The sequence below is a fragment of the Lactuca sativa genome, chromosome 1 (genome assembly GCF_002870075.4).
Source record: "Lactuca sativa cultivar Salinas chromosome 1, Lsat_Salinas_v11, whole genome shotgun sequence".
Lineage (NCBI taxonomy): Eukaryota > Viridiplantae > Streptophyta > Magnoliopsida > Asterales > Asteraceae > Lactuca > Lactuca sativa.
Window position 1 is genome coordinate 55,220,662 of NC_056623.2, and position 13,522 is coordinate 55,234,183.

The window sequence follows — 13,522 nt, forward strand, 5'->3', positions numbered from 1 at the left end:
TTTTTATTAAAAGGTTTTTCTTTTTTCTTTTGAAAGTAATTGAACATGTGTAAAGACAATAACATTTTCGGTGTAATATTATTCGTTTAGCTGTGATTAATATTATACTTATGTACCACTCTTCTTACATATTTGCTAAAATTTCTTTCAAATGGAAAGTTTGAACAAAATCTTATAATTGGTTTCAGTTTTGGATTAGTATCATGAAAGACCGTATGTATTGTTTTTTTTCCGATTAAATCTTAATTTTATTATTTTTCCTGAAAAAGACTACATTATTTCGATTTGACAATTTCAACATTTTTTCCCGAAAAAAGTTGTCAAATGCAAGGGTTTTTTCCGAAATAAAAATAAAAAGTCGAGAGGTTTTTCGGAAAAAATATGAAGTTGCAGGTTTTTAGGAAAAAAAAAAAAGTTCACGGGTTTTTCGGAAAAAATAAAAAAATGCAAAAAGTTGAATGAAAAACCCATCTTTTATGTTATTAACCTTTAGTTTTCTTTAAGCATTGAATAAAATCATGTGCAAACCATTAAAAAGCTATTGGGTACGCATAACGCATATGCCTTCTTTTGTTTTCAGCGAGTAATTTTATAACCTCTTAAAATTCCTGTACGAGACACTTGATAATTATATACATATATTAAAAACCAACATGGTTATCAACAGTAAACTTTTCCGCTTTCATATTTTAACCACAGTATTATGCACAAAACGACTCCTTTCGCCCTTCTACATTTGCAACTGTCCTTCTTGCACAAACGAATATACCCGATGCAGATGGTTTCATACATTTCTCGCAGTCTTTTCATCTAAGAACTTACATTCTCGAATCCAACTCCTCCGATTCATAAGGTATTTCGACTGCAATCTCTTTCTCTTTCAAGTTTCATCATCGACTTCTCCCACTCTTACTCAATTTATTCTCAATTTTGACAAAACTGTTTCTTGATATGCAAAATTTTCTGATTTCTGATTTCGTTTCCGACTCTCTGCAATTGATGTTTCCGCTGTCTTCTCTTCCAAGAATTAACAGTTTTGACTCCAACTCTTCCGATTGATAAGGTATATCAATTGCAGTCTCTTTCTCTTTCATCTTCTGATCATCGATTTTCCCCAATGTTTCTGAATTTGTTCAACTTATCGACAAAAAAAACTTCTTAATGTGTACATTTTCTGATTTTTGATTTCGTTCTGAATCTCTAGAATTGGCATCCCCGCCGTCTTCTCCTCTAACAATTTACTCTGTAGTGTTTATTCTCCAAGCGAAGACCCTCTTTTGCAATTATCACACCTCCCCGCCCCCTCCAGTGGAAACGATAATATCTCATTCTTGCAATTGTAGTGAAAGCGGCACCGGTGGCGATGGTGGCTTCCACACAACCGTCTTCCGATTGATGCAAGAGGATTGGTCCATCTGTTGCTCCTGTATTATAGGGCTCTATCAATTTGGGCAACGATTTTGAGCAATCGCTAACGAATTTTGTTGGAGGTCGGCAATTTCCATTTAAAGACGTAAATGCCCTGAGAAGATTTCGATCGTCAAGTCTAAGAAGAAAAAGAGCGTCGCCATGCTTTGCGTAAGGTCGATTCAATATGTATTTTCTGAAATAGCTCCATTATATTTCCTCTTTTGTTTCATTCAACAACATAATTGTGCAATTGACGTAAGATGAAATTAGGGCTTTTTGTTTTGGTTTTATATTATTCAATTTCTCAAAAGATCAAGAATTTGGGGAATCATGGACTTCCTTATTGGTCTGATGTGTTTAGCAGTGTTGGAAGTTTACTCCCTATCAATGGAGGGAAGGCTGCTCAACAGACCAATTTATCATCAATGGTTCCTCATTTCTTCTTTTTTCTAAAGATTGAACTGACATTTCTTCTTTGTTCCAAAGACTGACCTAACATTCGAGTAATTTTCACTGCTAATCTTTGTCTTTGAGAAGTAGTGCATCATCTAAACGAAAATTTGATATTTTCCTGTTAATCTTGTAGAAGATTGGAGAATTGATTTTAAAAGGGGGTCACTTCTATGTGTACGCTTATCTTTTTGTTTTTTTTGGACAACTGTAGGAATAGGATCATCTAAAGACACTATTGTGAGCATCCGTAGACCAAGACTTATCAAAAACAGCCTCATATAGTTGTGTAGATTAAGTGCTTTACCCATTAACTCTATTAAGTGAAAAGGAAGCTCATTAGTGTCCAATTATGCAAGCCTAACCATAAATACCATGGAGTAGAGATTTTGATGCCACTAATTTGCGATTGAGGATAGGAGAAGGAAGAAGAGCTCCTACAAATGGGGTATTTTGAAAAACCTTATCTTAAACTTAAAACCTCGAACTGCTCCTAAGTTAATTTACATTTACGTCCTTTATTTGCTTTTGCATTACATACAACATTGAAGTAATGATGTCGTTTCTTTCTACTCATACATGTTATGGATTCAAGGTTATTAGCTAAATTATGCCCTCAATCACTATACTTTCAGGTACAACACATTCATGCACATGTGGTCTCCTGCTGGTCAAACCGGATTGTTTGGAATGCATGAAGTTATGAATCACGGTTGCGATTTCATAAATGGACAAGGAAGCAAAAAAAGATGGATCTAACAGAGTAACAATAATAGGGAAGTGTGACTTCTAGCTCATACTAAAATTACTTTATCTATGCATTATTTGATTTTATTTAATCCTTTTATTATTGTCACAAAATTTTTTGATTTCCGAATATATCAACAGTTACCTAAAAACAAAAAAAGCTTCATCATATTCCCATTAAAACCTAGCGTGTTTGAGAACCCATAAATGACTATTAAACACAGATAATCTTTTTTCAATAAATACGTTGTCCCGTGGTGAACCACGGGATCACCTCCTAGTTAGTATAATTTTATAATCGATCTTATAAAATTCTCGTTTTGAACACTTAATTAAAATCTTGATTTCACATGACTTAACCCTAAAATCCATTTCAGTACCATATACAAATAGCCACAATACATAAATCCCTCTAAAACTCAAACCCAAAATATTGTTCAAATTATAAAACGTATAATTATTATCGTTGGATTTATCCTTTATCATCTGTATGTGATCCTTCCACTAGTCTTTTTTCGTATATTTATGTTGAAACAAAATTGCATTATTCGAGCTGCACACAACACAAAACAAACATCAGTTGATTTAGGAAGGGTTAAATGCAATAAATAACAATGTACTTTCATTTTCTTTTCTTCTTATGGTAATATCGTACGTAAAAAACTCTACACAATTATAAATAACAATGTCAACAAAATATAAAGCAAATTCCACTGCTATAAGGTAGATTTTTTTAAGGTATAACATCCTTTCTAAAAACAAAAAACTTGAAAATGCAATGTTATATACTTGTGTTGATTTTTCAAAGTACAATGCCTTAATAAGAAAAATAAATTGAAAGTAAAATGTTGTTATAGAAAGAAATGAAAGTAGGATGCTAAAAATAAAATTATGTTTTACACCAAATTATTTGGTGTTAAACCTCTCCAACCCAAATTTGGTGTTTTATTATTAATTTGCACCAGATTTTTTGTTTAAACAATTTTTTTTTTTTTTTTTTTTTAATTACAAATTGGTATTTCATGAATGCATGTATTTTTAGTTTATTTAATTGTATAATTATATATGAACTAATATATAATTGCTACTTGTAATATTATTACAGGTTAAAAATATATATTATTTAATGGCATACATTAAGTTAAATTTTTATGTTTCAAACTTATTTTAAAGATTTACTACTTTTCAATCATTTAAAACACAAAAACAAATTTAAATAAATAAACCTCTCAATTGACATATATTTCATCTAATAATATAAATTACCAAATTATTTTAACTTATATCTATATAATTTATAAACAGAAAAAAAAAATCTTTTTGGTGTTAAAAATAATGTAATGGGTAATGAGTTGGAAATGGTTTAACACAAATAACTGAAATATAGGTAGCTAAGAACCAAAAACTTAATAATTTTTTTTTTTTACCTCATTTGTTAGAGCCAAGATCCATTAAAAGCCTTCATCTCCTTTGAAAGTTGAAGGATTTCATTGTAAACGCAAACACAAGTGCAAAAAGCAAACAGAAACCCACCACAGCAGTTGCAGCAACACCTAAAAATTCATGTCTGTAACCAAACTGATCTTCAAGAAACTGTTTCAATGGGACCGAGTGGGACCCATCAGCAAGTTTCAAAAGATCATCCACATCTCCATATTGTGATGTCAGCAGCCCATATAAACTCCAAGCCACTGGATTAGCCCAATAATACCATCTCCACCATATAGGAATCCTCTGTAGTTTTAAAACCCAAAACATATTATTTATTTACTTAATAATTTCCCATTTGAGAAAAATTGTAAACAACGAGAGGAGTTGAGTTACCAACTTACCATTCGGACAACCATGAATCCGCTAAAAAGATTCCAAAGCATGTAAAAAGGGGCGGCAACTATGGCGGCGATGTTGTGGTTGGGGGTGACAGCGATTGTCATCATTCCAAAGAAAGTGAAGTACAGCAACGTGAAGAACATGAAGTATACGTACCAAAAAAGCTTCATCATATTCCATTCGAATGAAGCTAGAAAGTAGAAGATAACACTGTAGACGAGCGACTGTACGTACACGTACGGGAACTCTATCGCAACCTGACATCATAAAATATTGTCATCCACGACAGTAAAAAGAACCAAACACTTCAAGTGTATTTTATTGAAACCAAAGCCTTGGACTCCTTTTATAAGCTTGGGACCACAGAGAAGAGAAATACCTGTGCAAATGCAAAAGGTAAGGCGGAATACATTCCGGCCGCCCTTTCACGGTAGGAAACGGAGCGTTCGATGTAAATAACTGGTTGGACGGAAGAGGCGTTGGTGATTCCGATGAATAAGACTGCTGCATACATGGATCCCATTGCATTAAAAATGTCTTGTTGTGTTTCCCTGTTCAACAAGAATAAAAAGAGGAACGTTGGATTTTAGATATTTGAATAATACACTTGAAGTGTTTGGTTTTTCTTACTAAAAATTTAAAATAAGATACCTTTTAGTACCGAATTTCCAGCACATAGTCCCGAACATTAATGAGATGATGACTGTGTAGAAAAAGCGTACAGCTGTGTATTGTGGGTTCCGCCAGTAAGATAGATTTTGCTTCCAAAGGCATGCGACAAACTGGCCTAAGAATGTCTGAGAATATTTGGTTGGGAAGGTCAACAACCTTGAATTTCTATCTGGTTTGCTTAAGTTATCAACTAATTCTTGGTTTTGCCTGAAAAAGTAAATTGTTGAAATAGATCCGGTATAAGGAAAAGGGCGAAACAGTAATTTCTTTTATTTGTATTTTATATTAATAGCATCCGATTTTCAAAGTTTGAAAAATTTACGAATTATAGAATTGTATTAAGGAAAAGATTAACATACAGATATAGATCTGATTGACGATAAACTTGAGCAAAGTCTACACCAAGTCGATTTTCTTCTGTTGTTGAAGTGGCCTCAAGAATCCATGCAGCAGGATTATATCCAGCTCTGATCTTGGAAACTCCTTTTACTCCCTATAAATAAAATAATTTAAAAAATTGCCATTTTGCAAATAAATAATATAAAATACCAACCTGAAAAAACTGAATAACTTTGTGGGACCCAGTCCCCAAAGGTCCAGCATAAATCAGCTTCCCCCCATGTTTCATCAGTAACAACTACAACACAAAATTGATAATTGAAAGTAAAATTGGAAAGTAAAGTAAAAATGAAGATTAAGATTAAGATTAAGATTAAGGGTACCTCATCGAATGATTCAAAAATATCAATGCTGGGTTGATGAATGGTGCAAACAATGGTGCGACCAGTGTTGACAATATTTCTTACAGTTCTCATAACAATGGCAGCAGCTCTAGCATCGAGTCCAGAAGTAGGCTCATCCATGAAGACAATAGAAGGATTAGCAACTAATTCAACAGCAATTGTTAGTCTTTTTCTTTGTTCTGTTGATAATCCATCAACGCCAGGTAATCCAACTAAACCACCTTTTAGTGGATTCAGTTCAACAAGCTCCATAACCTCTTCTACAAACTCCTGATCAAATTCAAATCAAAAAAATCGGAATCTCATCTCAATAAATCACCACATGTTTCGTGTCATATTTCGAGATATTCTTATTTTATTCAAGAAAGCGACGTGAGGAAAAAAAAATGTTGCTTTTCGAGATGAAAAAAAGTTCAAGAAATTGGGTAACACAAGTATTTCTTTGAATTTTAAGAAAATTGGGTGTAGTAGAGTTGGTTAATGTGTTTGGATTCTTAGGAAAAGGTTGTGGGTTCGAGTCTTAAAATACCATTTTTTTTGTATAGTTTGTGAAATTTGATAAAAAAAAAAAGTCTTCCAACAGAGTGAACATGAAATTTCATGGGAGACAAAACCTAATCTTGTTTACATTTGAAAGAAATAATTATGAGTACGTTTGGTTGTGGAAAATTTTCCATTTTTCGATGAAAATTTTGAAAATGCGTTTGGTTGATTAATTTTTCAAAAACTTTCCAAGAGAATGAAATTTTTATGTTTTCCAAATAGTATGTAAATTAGAAAAAGGGATTTCTACAGTTTTCCAAAGTTTCCTAAATTTCTAAAATGAAAAATGAAAACTCCACGTGTTTCAACCAAATGCATTTTTTAAAATTTTCATTGAAAACCAAAAATGAAAACTCAACTCTATTTTCTAAAAACATTTTCTAGAAAAAAAAAAAACTTTTTCATAACCAAACACACCCTATGTTAGCCAAGTCCGATATTTTTATTATTTTGTGAAATAAGTACTAAGAAAACAACATTTATGAAAAAAATGTCATTTTCACAAAAAAAAGAAAAACAATTTCGCAAATTAGAAAGTATTTTTCTCAAAATAGGTTGTCGATTTTTGTGATAAATGTTAAAAAGGTGGCCATTTTGTGATGTGACCTTCCAAATTTTAGTCATATTTGTGATTAACTCAATTAAAACTCTCAAATTAAACAAAAAAAGGGCACAATTTTTTTTTTTTTATCAAATGATAGTAATTAGTAAGATAATGTTTAAAAAAAAATTTACCCTTCTTGTTTTCATGTTGATATCAGAAGGCAATCGAAGCCAAGCTGAAAATATTAATGATTCATGAACAGTCAAACATGGGGAATGAACATCATTCTGTTCACAATAACCAGAAACCCGTGCAAATGTTTCTTGATTTTTTGGGTACCCTGAAACAAATACTTGACCCGAGATATGCCCACCCGTTTTTCTACCCGCTAAAACATCCATAAGGGTAGTTTTACCAGCACCACTAACACCGACCAATGCCGTGAGGACACCTGGCCTAAATGCTCCCGTTACATTCACTAACAATTGTAGTTTGTCATTTGATAGACCTTGTTGCTTCAACTCCTATAAATGTCAAAACAATGGAAGATTTAAAATTTTGGTGTTACTATGAAAATTGGAAAGTAAAGATTACTGAATTACTGATATACCCCTGGGATGTCCACGTAATAACTAATGTTTCGGAAGGTCATTGTGAGTGCTTGAAATGGAAGAACCATTCCTCTTTGGTTTTGGACTTCAGTATCTAATACAGTAAAATGAGAGAAAGGTTACATTTTGATCTAATAAAATATAGGGTTAATCTCAAAAAAGACCTTATATTTTATGTTTTTTTTTCCTGATTAAAGCTCAAAATTTTTTTTTTGTCTGAAAAAGACCTTGTATTTTTCATTTATTTCCAATCTGGCCCTTTTAGTCATTTTTTTCCAAAAAAAATTGTTAAATGTGATGGTTTTTTCAATAAAAACTAAAAAGTTTGAGGGTTTATTTGGAAGCATTAAGAAGGTTGAGGGTTTTTTTTTTTTTTTTTGGAAAATAATACAAAGTTGAGGGCTTTTTCCGGATAAAAGGTTAATCTCAAAAAAGACCTTCCATTTTGTGTTTTTTCCAGATTAAACCTCAATTTTTTTTGCCTGAAAAAGACCTCATATTTTTCATTTTTTCCAAAAAAATCCCTCAACTTTGTTAGTTTTTCTCGAAAAAAACCCTCACATTTTACAAATTTTTTTTGGCAAAAAATGACTAAAAGGGCTAGATTGGGAAAATGAAAAAAAACAAGGTCTTTTTCAGGCGAAAAATAAATTTGAGGTTTAATCTGAAAAAAAACACAAAATATAAGGTCTTTTTTGAAATTAACTCTTTGTAAAAAATGAAAAAATACAAGGTCTTTTTCCGGAAAAAATAAATTTGAGGTTTAATCCGGAAAAAACGTAAAACATAAGGGTTTTTTTATTTTTTTTATTTTTATTTTTAAATATTAACCCTAAAATATATATTTATTATTAAAATTTTCCCTCACAAACCTGGATATGATGGTGAACAATGTAGGTAATCTTTTAGTTCAATAATAGCAGATACAAGCCCATTTCTTTTCTTCTGTGACTTTGTATTTTCCCGAGGGATAACCACTTGTTGATTTCCAATAGCTTTATTTAAAACAATAAAATAAATATTGTTAGAGTCTAATATGATATAATTAAATCACACATAAAGAGTAAACACTTACGATTGAGATATGTAAGGAATAAAGTGAAGAGAATGTTGAATAGAATAGTGTAACCAAGTAAAGCCCCAATTCCAATCCAATACCAATAATCTTCCGGAAACAAGCTTCTAACTTTTAATAACAATGTCCCCAAAGGGATGTTTGTGTTGTTTCCACTTGCCTACATTTCATGAATCTTTAAATCTTTTTTTGTAAAAAAATATAAAATCTTAAGTGCAAATCACAAATAGTTGATAAAATACCTTATCCCAAGTATCTCCTAAAAATTCATTCACAGAAACCGCATTTTGAGCATACATCAAAGGGGAAACCCAATAACCCCAAATCCACCAAGCAGGAATGCTATCTACATTCATAATTGTTAAAATTTGATTTAGTAATAATAATATTGAGAGATGTAAATAATTATATTTATATTTTATACCTCTAGAAAGTATGAATCCTCCAAGTGCCATAACAACCAACATAGCAAAAGATCCAAAAGTATTAGCAACTATCATATTTCTTCCTAAAGATCCCATCATACGAAAAAGCCCTATTGACATTTGATGCAAAGAGAAATACAATCCAAACTGCTTCAAACATCTACATATAGAAAATATGTTATTTTAATAAGATGTCAACATAACAAAAGTAAGAAAAAGGGAATCTTGAAAATATACCTAGAAAATTGAGGATCAAAGCCAACAAGATAGTATGTGACAATTACCCAAACACCGGATTCTATAATTGATGATGGAATACTTAAAATCCATGAAGGAAGTGTGTAAACCCAACAGGGGTAGAAATGTAAATCTCTATGCTTGTAGATAACAGGAAGCTTAGCTATCAACATTGGAACTTCCATGAATCCATTAAACAAAATCATAACTATTGCAAAGTAAAGAGCTCCAAGATAAACACCTCCATCTTCAAGTGAATTGTGATGCATTGTTGTACGAAAAAACACACTTGTCATGATTATAACAACCAACATAAGCTGCAAAAAACAAACAATCAACAGTTTTTTTTTTTTTTTATCTTTGTTAAAAAACTCACAAAGATTAAGAACTTACTTGAAAGTATTTGAAGACATAAACAAATGAATCACGTTTTAGTAGCAACATCTGCCATGAAAAGCTAATTTTGAGTAGCTTCATTCTGTTAACACCATAGGTGGAGGTAGAAAGAGCTGATGGATGATTACGGTGTGTGTTAAATGGAAGAGATAAATCACGTGATAAAGATCGACCAAGGAAATTTGATTGAAATGCTTCTACAAACTTCTCAACAGAAACATAACTGTAATGCTCATCGAGTGCCCAATATTGTTCTTGATCTTTTACTGATGTAACCTGAATGTGTACAAAGTTCAAGTTTGAAAAATTGGAATTATGATAAGATAATGTTGTGAGGAAAGTATTATACCTCTTGAAGAAAATCTGCAACGTTTTTTCTCTTTGGGCAATGAAAGCCCATAGAAGCAAAGAAACCAAGAGCAGCATTACGAGGTCCTTGGTAGACAATTTGACCTTCACATAATAAAATCAAGTCATCAAAAAGCTCAAATGTCTCAGGATCTGGTTGCAATAAGGAGATGACAGCTGTCCCATCAAGGGCACGAGTTGAATGCTTAAGATATTTGATGATTTGATATGTGGTTGAACTATCTAGCCCTGTTGATATCTCATCCATGAAAAGAACCCTTGAGGGCCCTACTAGTAGTTCTCCTGTGTAAATTAATGGTGAATTATTATTCAATTTACAAAAATAGTAAAAGTTAAATGAAATGGAATATTTACTATTTTACTTACCTGAAGTCAACCGTTTCATTTGACCTCCAGATATGCCTTTACGCATCTCATCTCCTACTAGTGTATCTGTGCATATATCCAATCCTAAAATCTTTGTATACATGTCAGGATTTTATCTTTAAATTGAAGTACAATATGATAATTAAAAAATAAAAACCATAAATTGGAGAGTTAATCACGAAAATGATCAAAAGAAGTAAAGGGTATTACACCAAATGACTAGCTCTTTAACATTTATCACAAAATGACCACCTTGGAAAAAGAAAATTATCAATATAAATAAATAGCTCCGTAAATTAATTTTCCCGAAATGACATTATTGATGTCATTTTCGCAGAAAAGATTAATATTTTGTGAACTATGATGTGGGGACCACTGAAAAAGCAAAATGATGAAGAAAGGTATTTTGCAAAAAAATCATGAAACAAGTGGTCAATTTGTAATAAATTTCCAAAAGGTCATTGTTTATATGAACTTACCAATATTGATCATTTTTGTGATTAATTCTAAATTGAAACCATTAAAAAGTGTACCTTTATAAGGTATTCCACAACAAGACTCGTCTTATCTTCACCAAGTGCCACTGTCTATAGGAAAAAATAAATATAAAATTTATTATAGATAAAGCTACACAGTCTTGAAGAAAATTAAGGAATTATTAGCACAAAAAAATGCACCTTTATAAATATATCAAGATCTTCATCTGGTCTAATTCCTGCATTCTTTTCTCTTCTTAGAAGCTCCATGATCATATCTGTATCAAGTTTTCATAATACCATATTTTATGCATTAGGGAAGTTGAAATAGAATATATTGGAACAAAATCTAATAAAAGACATATAAAAAATGGTATGATCACCTTGAGTTTACCTTGCTTATAACCAAAACCTTGACAAGATTCTGCAAATTGAAGAGTCTCTCTAACTGTCATCTCAGCCATATGACAATCTTTCTGACTAACATATGAAGAGGTTCTTTGAGGCACAAATTCGTTTAATTCATGTCCATTATATGTGATCTTTCCAGATAACTTCACAAAATGCAACAATTTTTTAAATTTCATCATAAATATGAACATTAGATCTTCACAAAACTAAACAAATTTCAGATACCTTTAATCCATTCCCAAGGCGTCCTGCAAGAGCCAAAAGCAGTGTTGTTTTCCCAGAGCTTGGGGGACCCAAGAGGAGAGTCAATCTGCAAGTTAACATCATGTTAACATTGACTAGTTTTGACTTTTGAGGGTATTTAAGTAAATTGTTGAGAAAAGTTTACCTTGAAGGCCTAATGATGCCACTAACATCATTTAAAATGCTTAATTTCTTTCTTCTGCCAGGAAAAATCCTCAACTTCCTCAAGAAAGCCTTGCAAAGGTGTTATAGGGTAATATGTCAATTAAATATGCAACACAGCAAATCTTAAGAAAATAAAATAAAAAGAAATACGAGTTTATTCATCCAAAATCTACCTCACTCATGTTATATACAGAATTTGGCAAAGTGGGTAAAGCTCTGCTCCCAACATGAATGAATGCATCTATCTCCAGGTTTTGAAATCGCACCTCCACTTTTGGAAATTTGAGATCAACACTAGATATGAACATGTATAGCAAGTCTTATTTCTCCAAAAAAAAAAAAAATTGTCTTGAATATAACATATTCATGTTGTCAATGCTAAACATAACGATAACATGATGATAAAAAGAGTAAAGTAACAGAGAAGAAGTATTTGGTAAACTAAACTTACTTATCGAATCGCTGTCGAATCCTATCAAAGAACAGCCCAGGGTTCGAATTCACTGTATGCAGCAACTTATCCAACACCACCTTCTTCTCTTCAGCATCAAGCTTACTAACATCAACAAGAGTAAACTCACCTCCGAAATTCCTAAACACAGAAGTTCTAGCCCTAACAAAAGTCGGAGACCTCTGCAATGCAGCCAATTTGAGCGCTTCATCGTCGTTATCCTGCGTCCTCACGAAGAGGTTTCCAAGAGAATCCCACATTGTCGTAATGAATTGATTGAACAAACCATACTAAGACGGTTGAGAATTGTGGGGGATTTAAGGTAAAGGCGTTCGGAAAATTTCCCATTTTCTCAACAACTTTGAAGGCTTGAAAAGAGAGGGTAGTTTGTTGAAGTAAGAAACTTCTGTGTATTAATTGTATAACTTTTTCTCCATCGAAAAGTGAAATTCGGTGCAGAATTGAAGGGGACACTCAATCTAGAAAGAGAGGGTGTATGGAATTTAGGGTTTTAGGTTGAATTGGTGAGAATTGGGAAAGAATGAATGAGGGTTGACTGGTTGTCCCGAAGTTGTTAAAAGCAGTTGGGAAAACTAAATTTCCCTCTTGATTTTTGGGTTCAACATATACGTGCTTTTTTTCCTTATTAGTTGCAATACAATTTATTTATTTTTTTAATTTTTTTGAAACAGCGAAATTGCTAATCCAATAAATGATGTATGTTTGAAGTTTAAACTTGAAATTAATGTTGTGTTAAAATATAAATAATATATCAATATTCAAGAGCGAAATGGTATGGTAACTCATCTTATCATATTTTTTTGGTATGTTATTTTCCTTTTATAATTTTTCACCCAACAAAACTAATAAGAAATGGCTTTATCACATCTCATTTTAAATTAAATATGTTAAAATATAAATAATATATCAATATTATATTTTATTTGTAAGAAATTAAAAACCATAAATTTTAATATGTGTTTTTATTATAACTTTTGAATATCTTTACTATCTTATAAAACAAATTCCATTATTTAGATTGAATAAAATAATAATATTTTTTTAAGACGTCCAAATCATTAAGCTAATTGTACAACTAATCACTAATAAAATAATATTAAAATTTAAACAAACTTCTATAAATCTTCTCTTCCAAGGTTTTGACCAGATCTTTTTTCATCCAAATAAATACTCAACACCCAATTTGATCATTTCATGAATTTTCTTTATTTTTAATATGACATGTTTCCTTAAACAAACTAATGATTGAATTGAAAATAATCATTCTCTATCAAAAAGAAATTAATTGTCGAAACAAACTATTTGTCGTCCGCCGCTTTGTGCGGGTAAACGGCTAG

General features: G+C 31.6%; 1 protein-coding gene and 1 long non-coding RNA gene across 4 annotated transcripts; one reads left to right on the top strand and one right to left on the bottom strand.

Moving 5' to 3' along the window:
* The first annotated feature begins 626 nt into the window (after positions 1-626).
* LOC111911601 (uncharacterized) lies at positions 627-2,776 on the top strand. Its single transcript, XR_002856919.3, has 2 exons — positions 627-1,583; positions 2,496-2,776. It is a non-coding gene; the product is annotated as an uncharacterized LOC111911601 (long non-coding RNA).
* Positions 2,777-2,888: 112 nt separating this feature from the next.
* On the bottom strand, positions 2,889-12,747 carry LOC111911600 (ABC transporter G family member 32). 3 transcript variants are annotated; one of them, XM_042900780.2, is made up of 25 exons: positions 12,165-12,746; positions 11,887-12,007; positions 11,694-11,782; positions 11,531-11,615; positions 11,289-11,448; positions 11,096-11,172; positions 10,952-11,005; positions 10,419-10,509; positions 10,033-10,334; positions 9,681-9,959; positions 9,288-9,604; positions 9,050-9,210; positions 8,868-8,971; positions 8,626-8,785; positions 8,423-8,545; positions 7,550-7,644; positions 7,131-7,463; positions 5,832-6,122; positions 5,663-5,746; positions 5,469-5,602; positions 5,089-5,316; positions 4,817-4,988; positions 4,440-4,694; positions 4,035-4,341; positions 2,889-3,160 (listed from the first exon to the last, which is right to left on the bottom strand). In XM_042900780.2, exons 1-24 carry the CDS (start codon positions 12,422-12,424, stop codon positions 4,069-4,071), a joined length of 4,248 nt encoding a protein of 1,415 aa, XP_042756714.1. In that variant the 5' UTR covers positions 12,425-12,746; the 3' UTR covers positions 2,889-3,160; positions 4,035-4,068. The 3 variants fall into 3 exon arrangements, with proteins under 3 accessions (XP_042756714.1, XP_023763121.1, XP_023763123.1); XM_023907353.3 differs by having other exon boundaries at positions 8,868-9,210; positions 12,165-12,747; XM_023907355.2 differs by lacking the exons at positions 11,289-11,448; positions 11,531-11,615; positions 11,694-11,782; positions 11,887-12,007; positions 12,165-12,746 and having other exon boundaries at positions 8,868-9,210; positions 10,419-10,502.
* Positions 12,748-13,522: the final 775 nt, after the last annotated feature.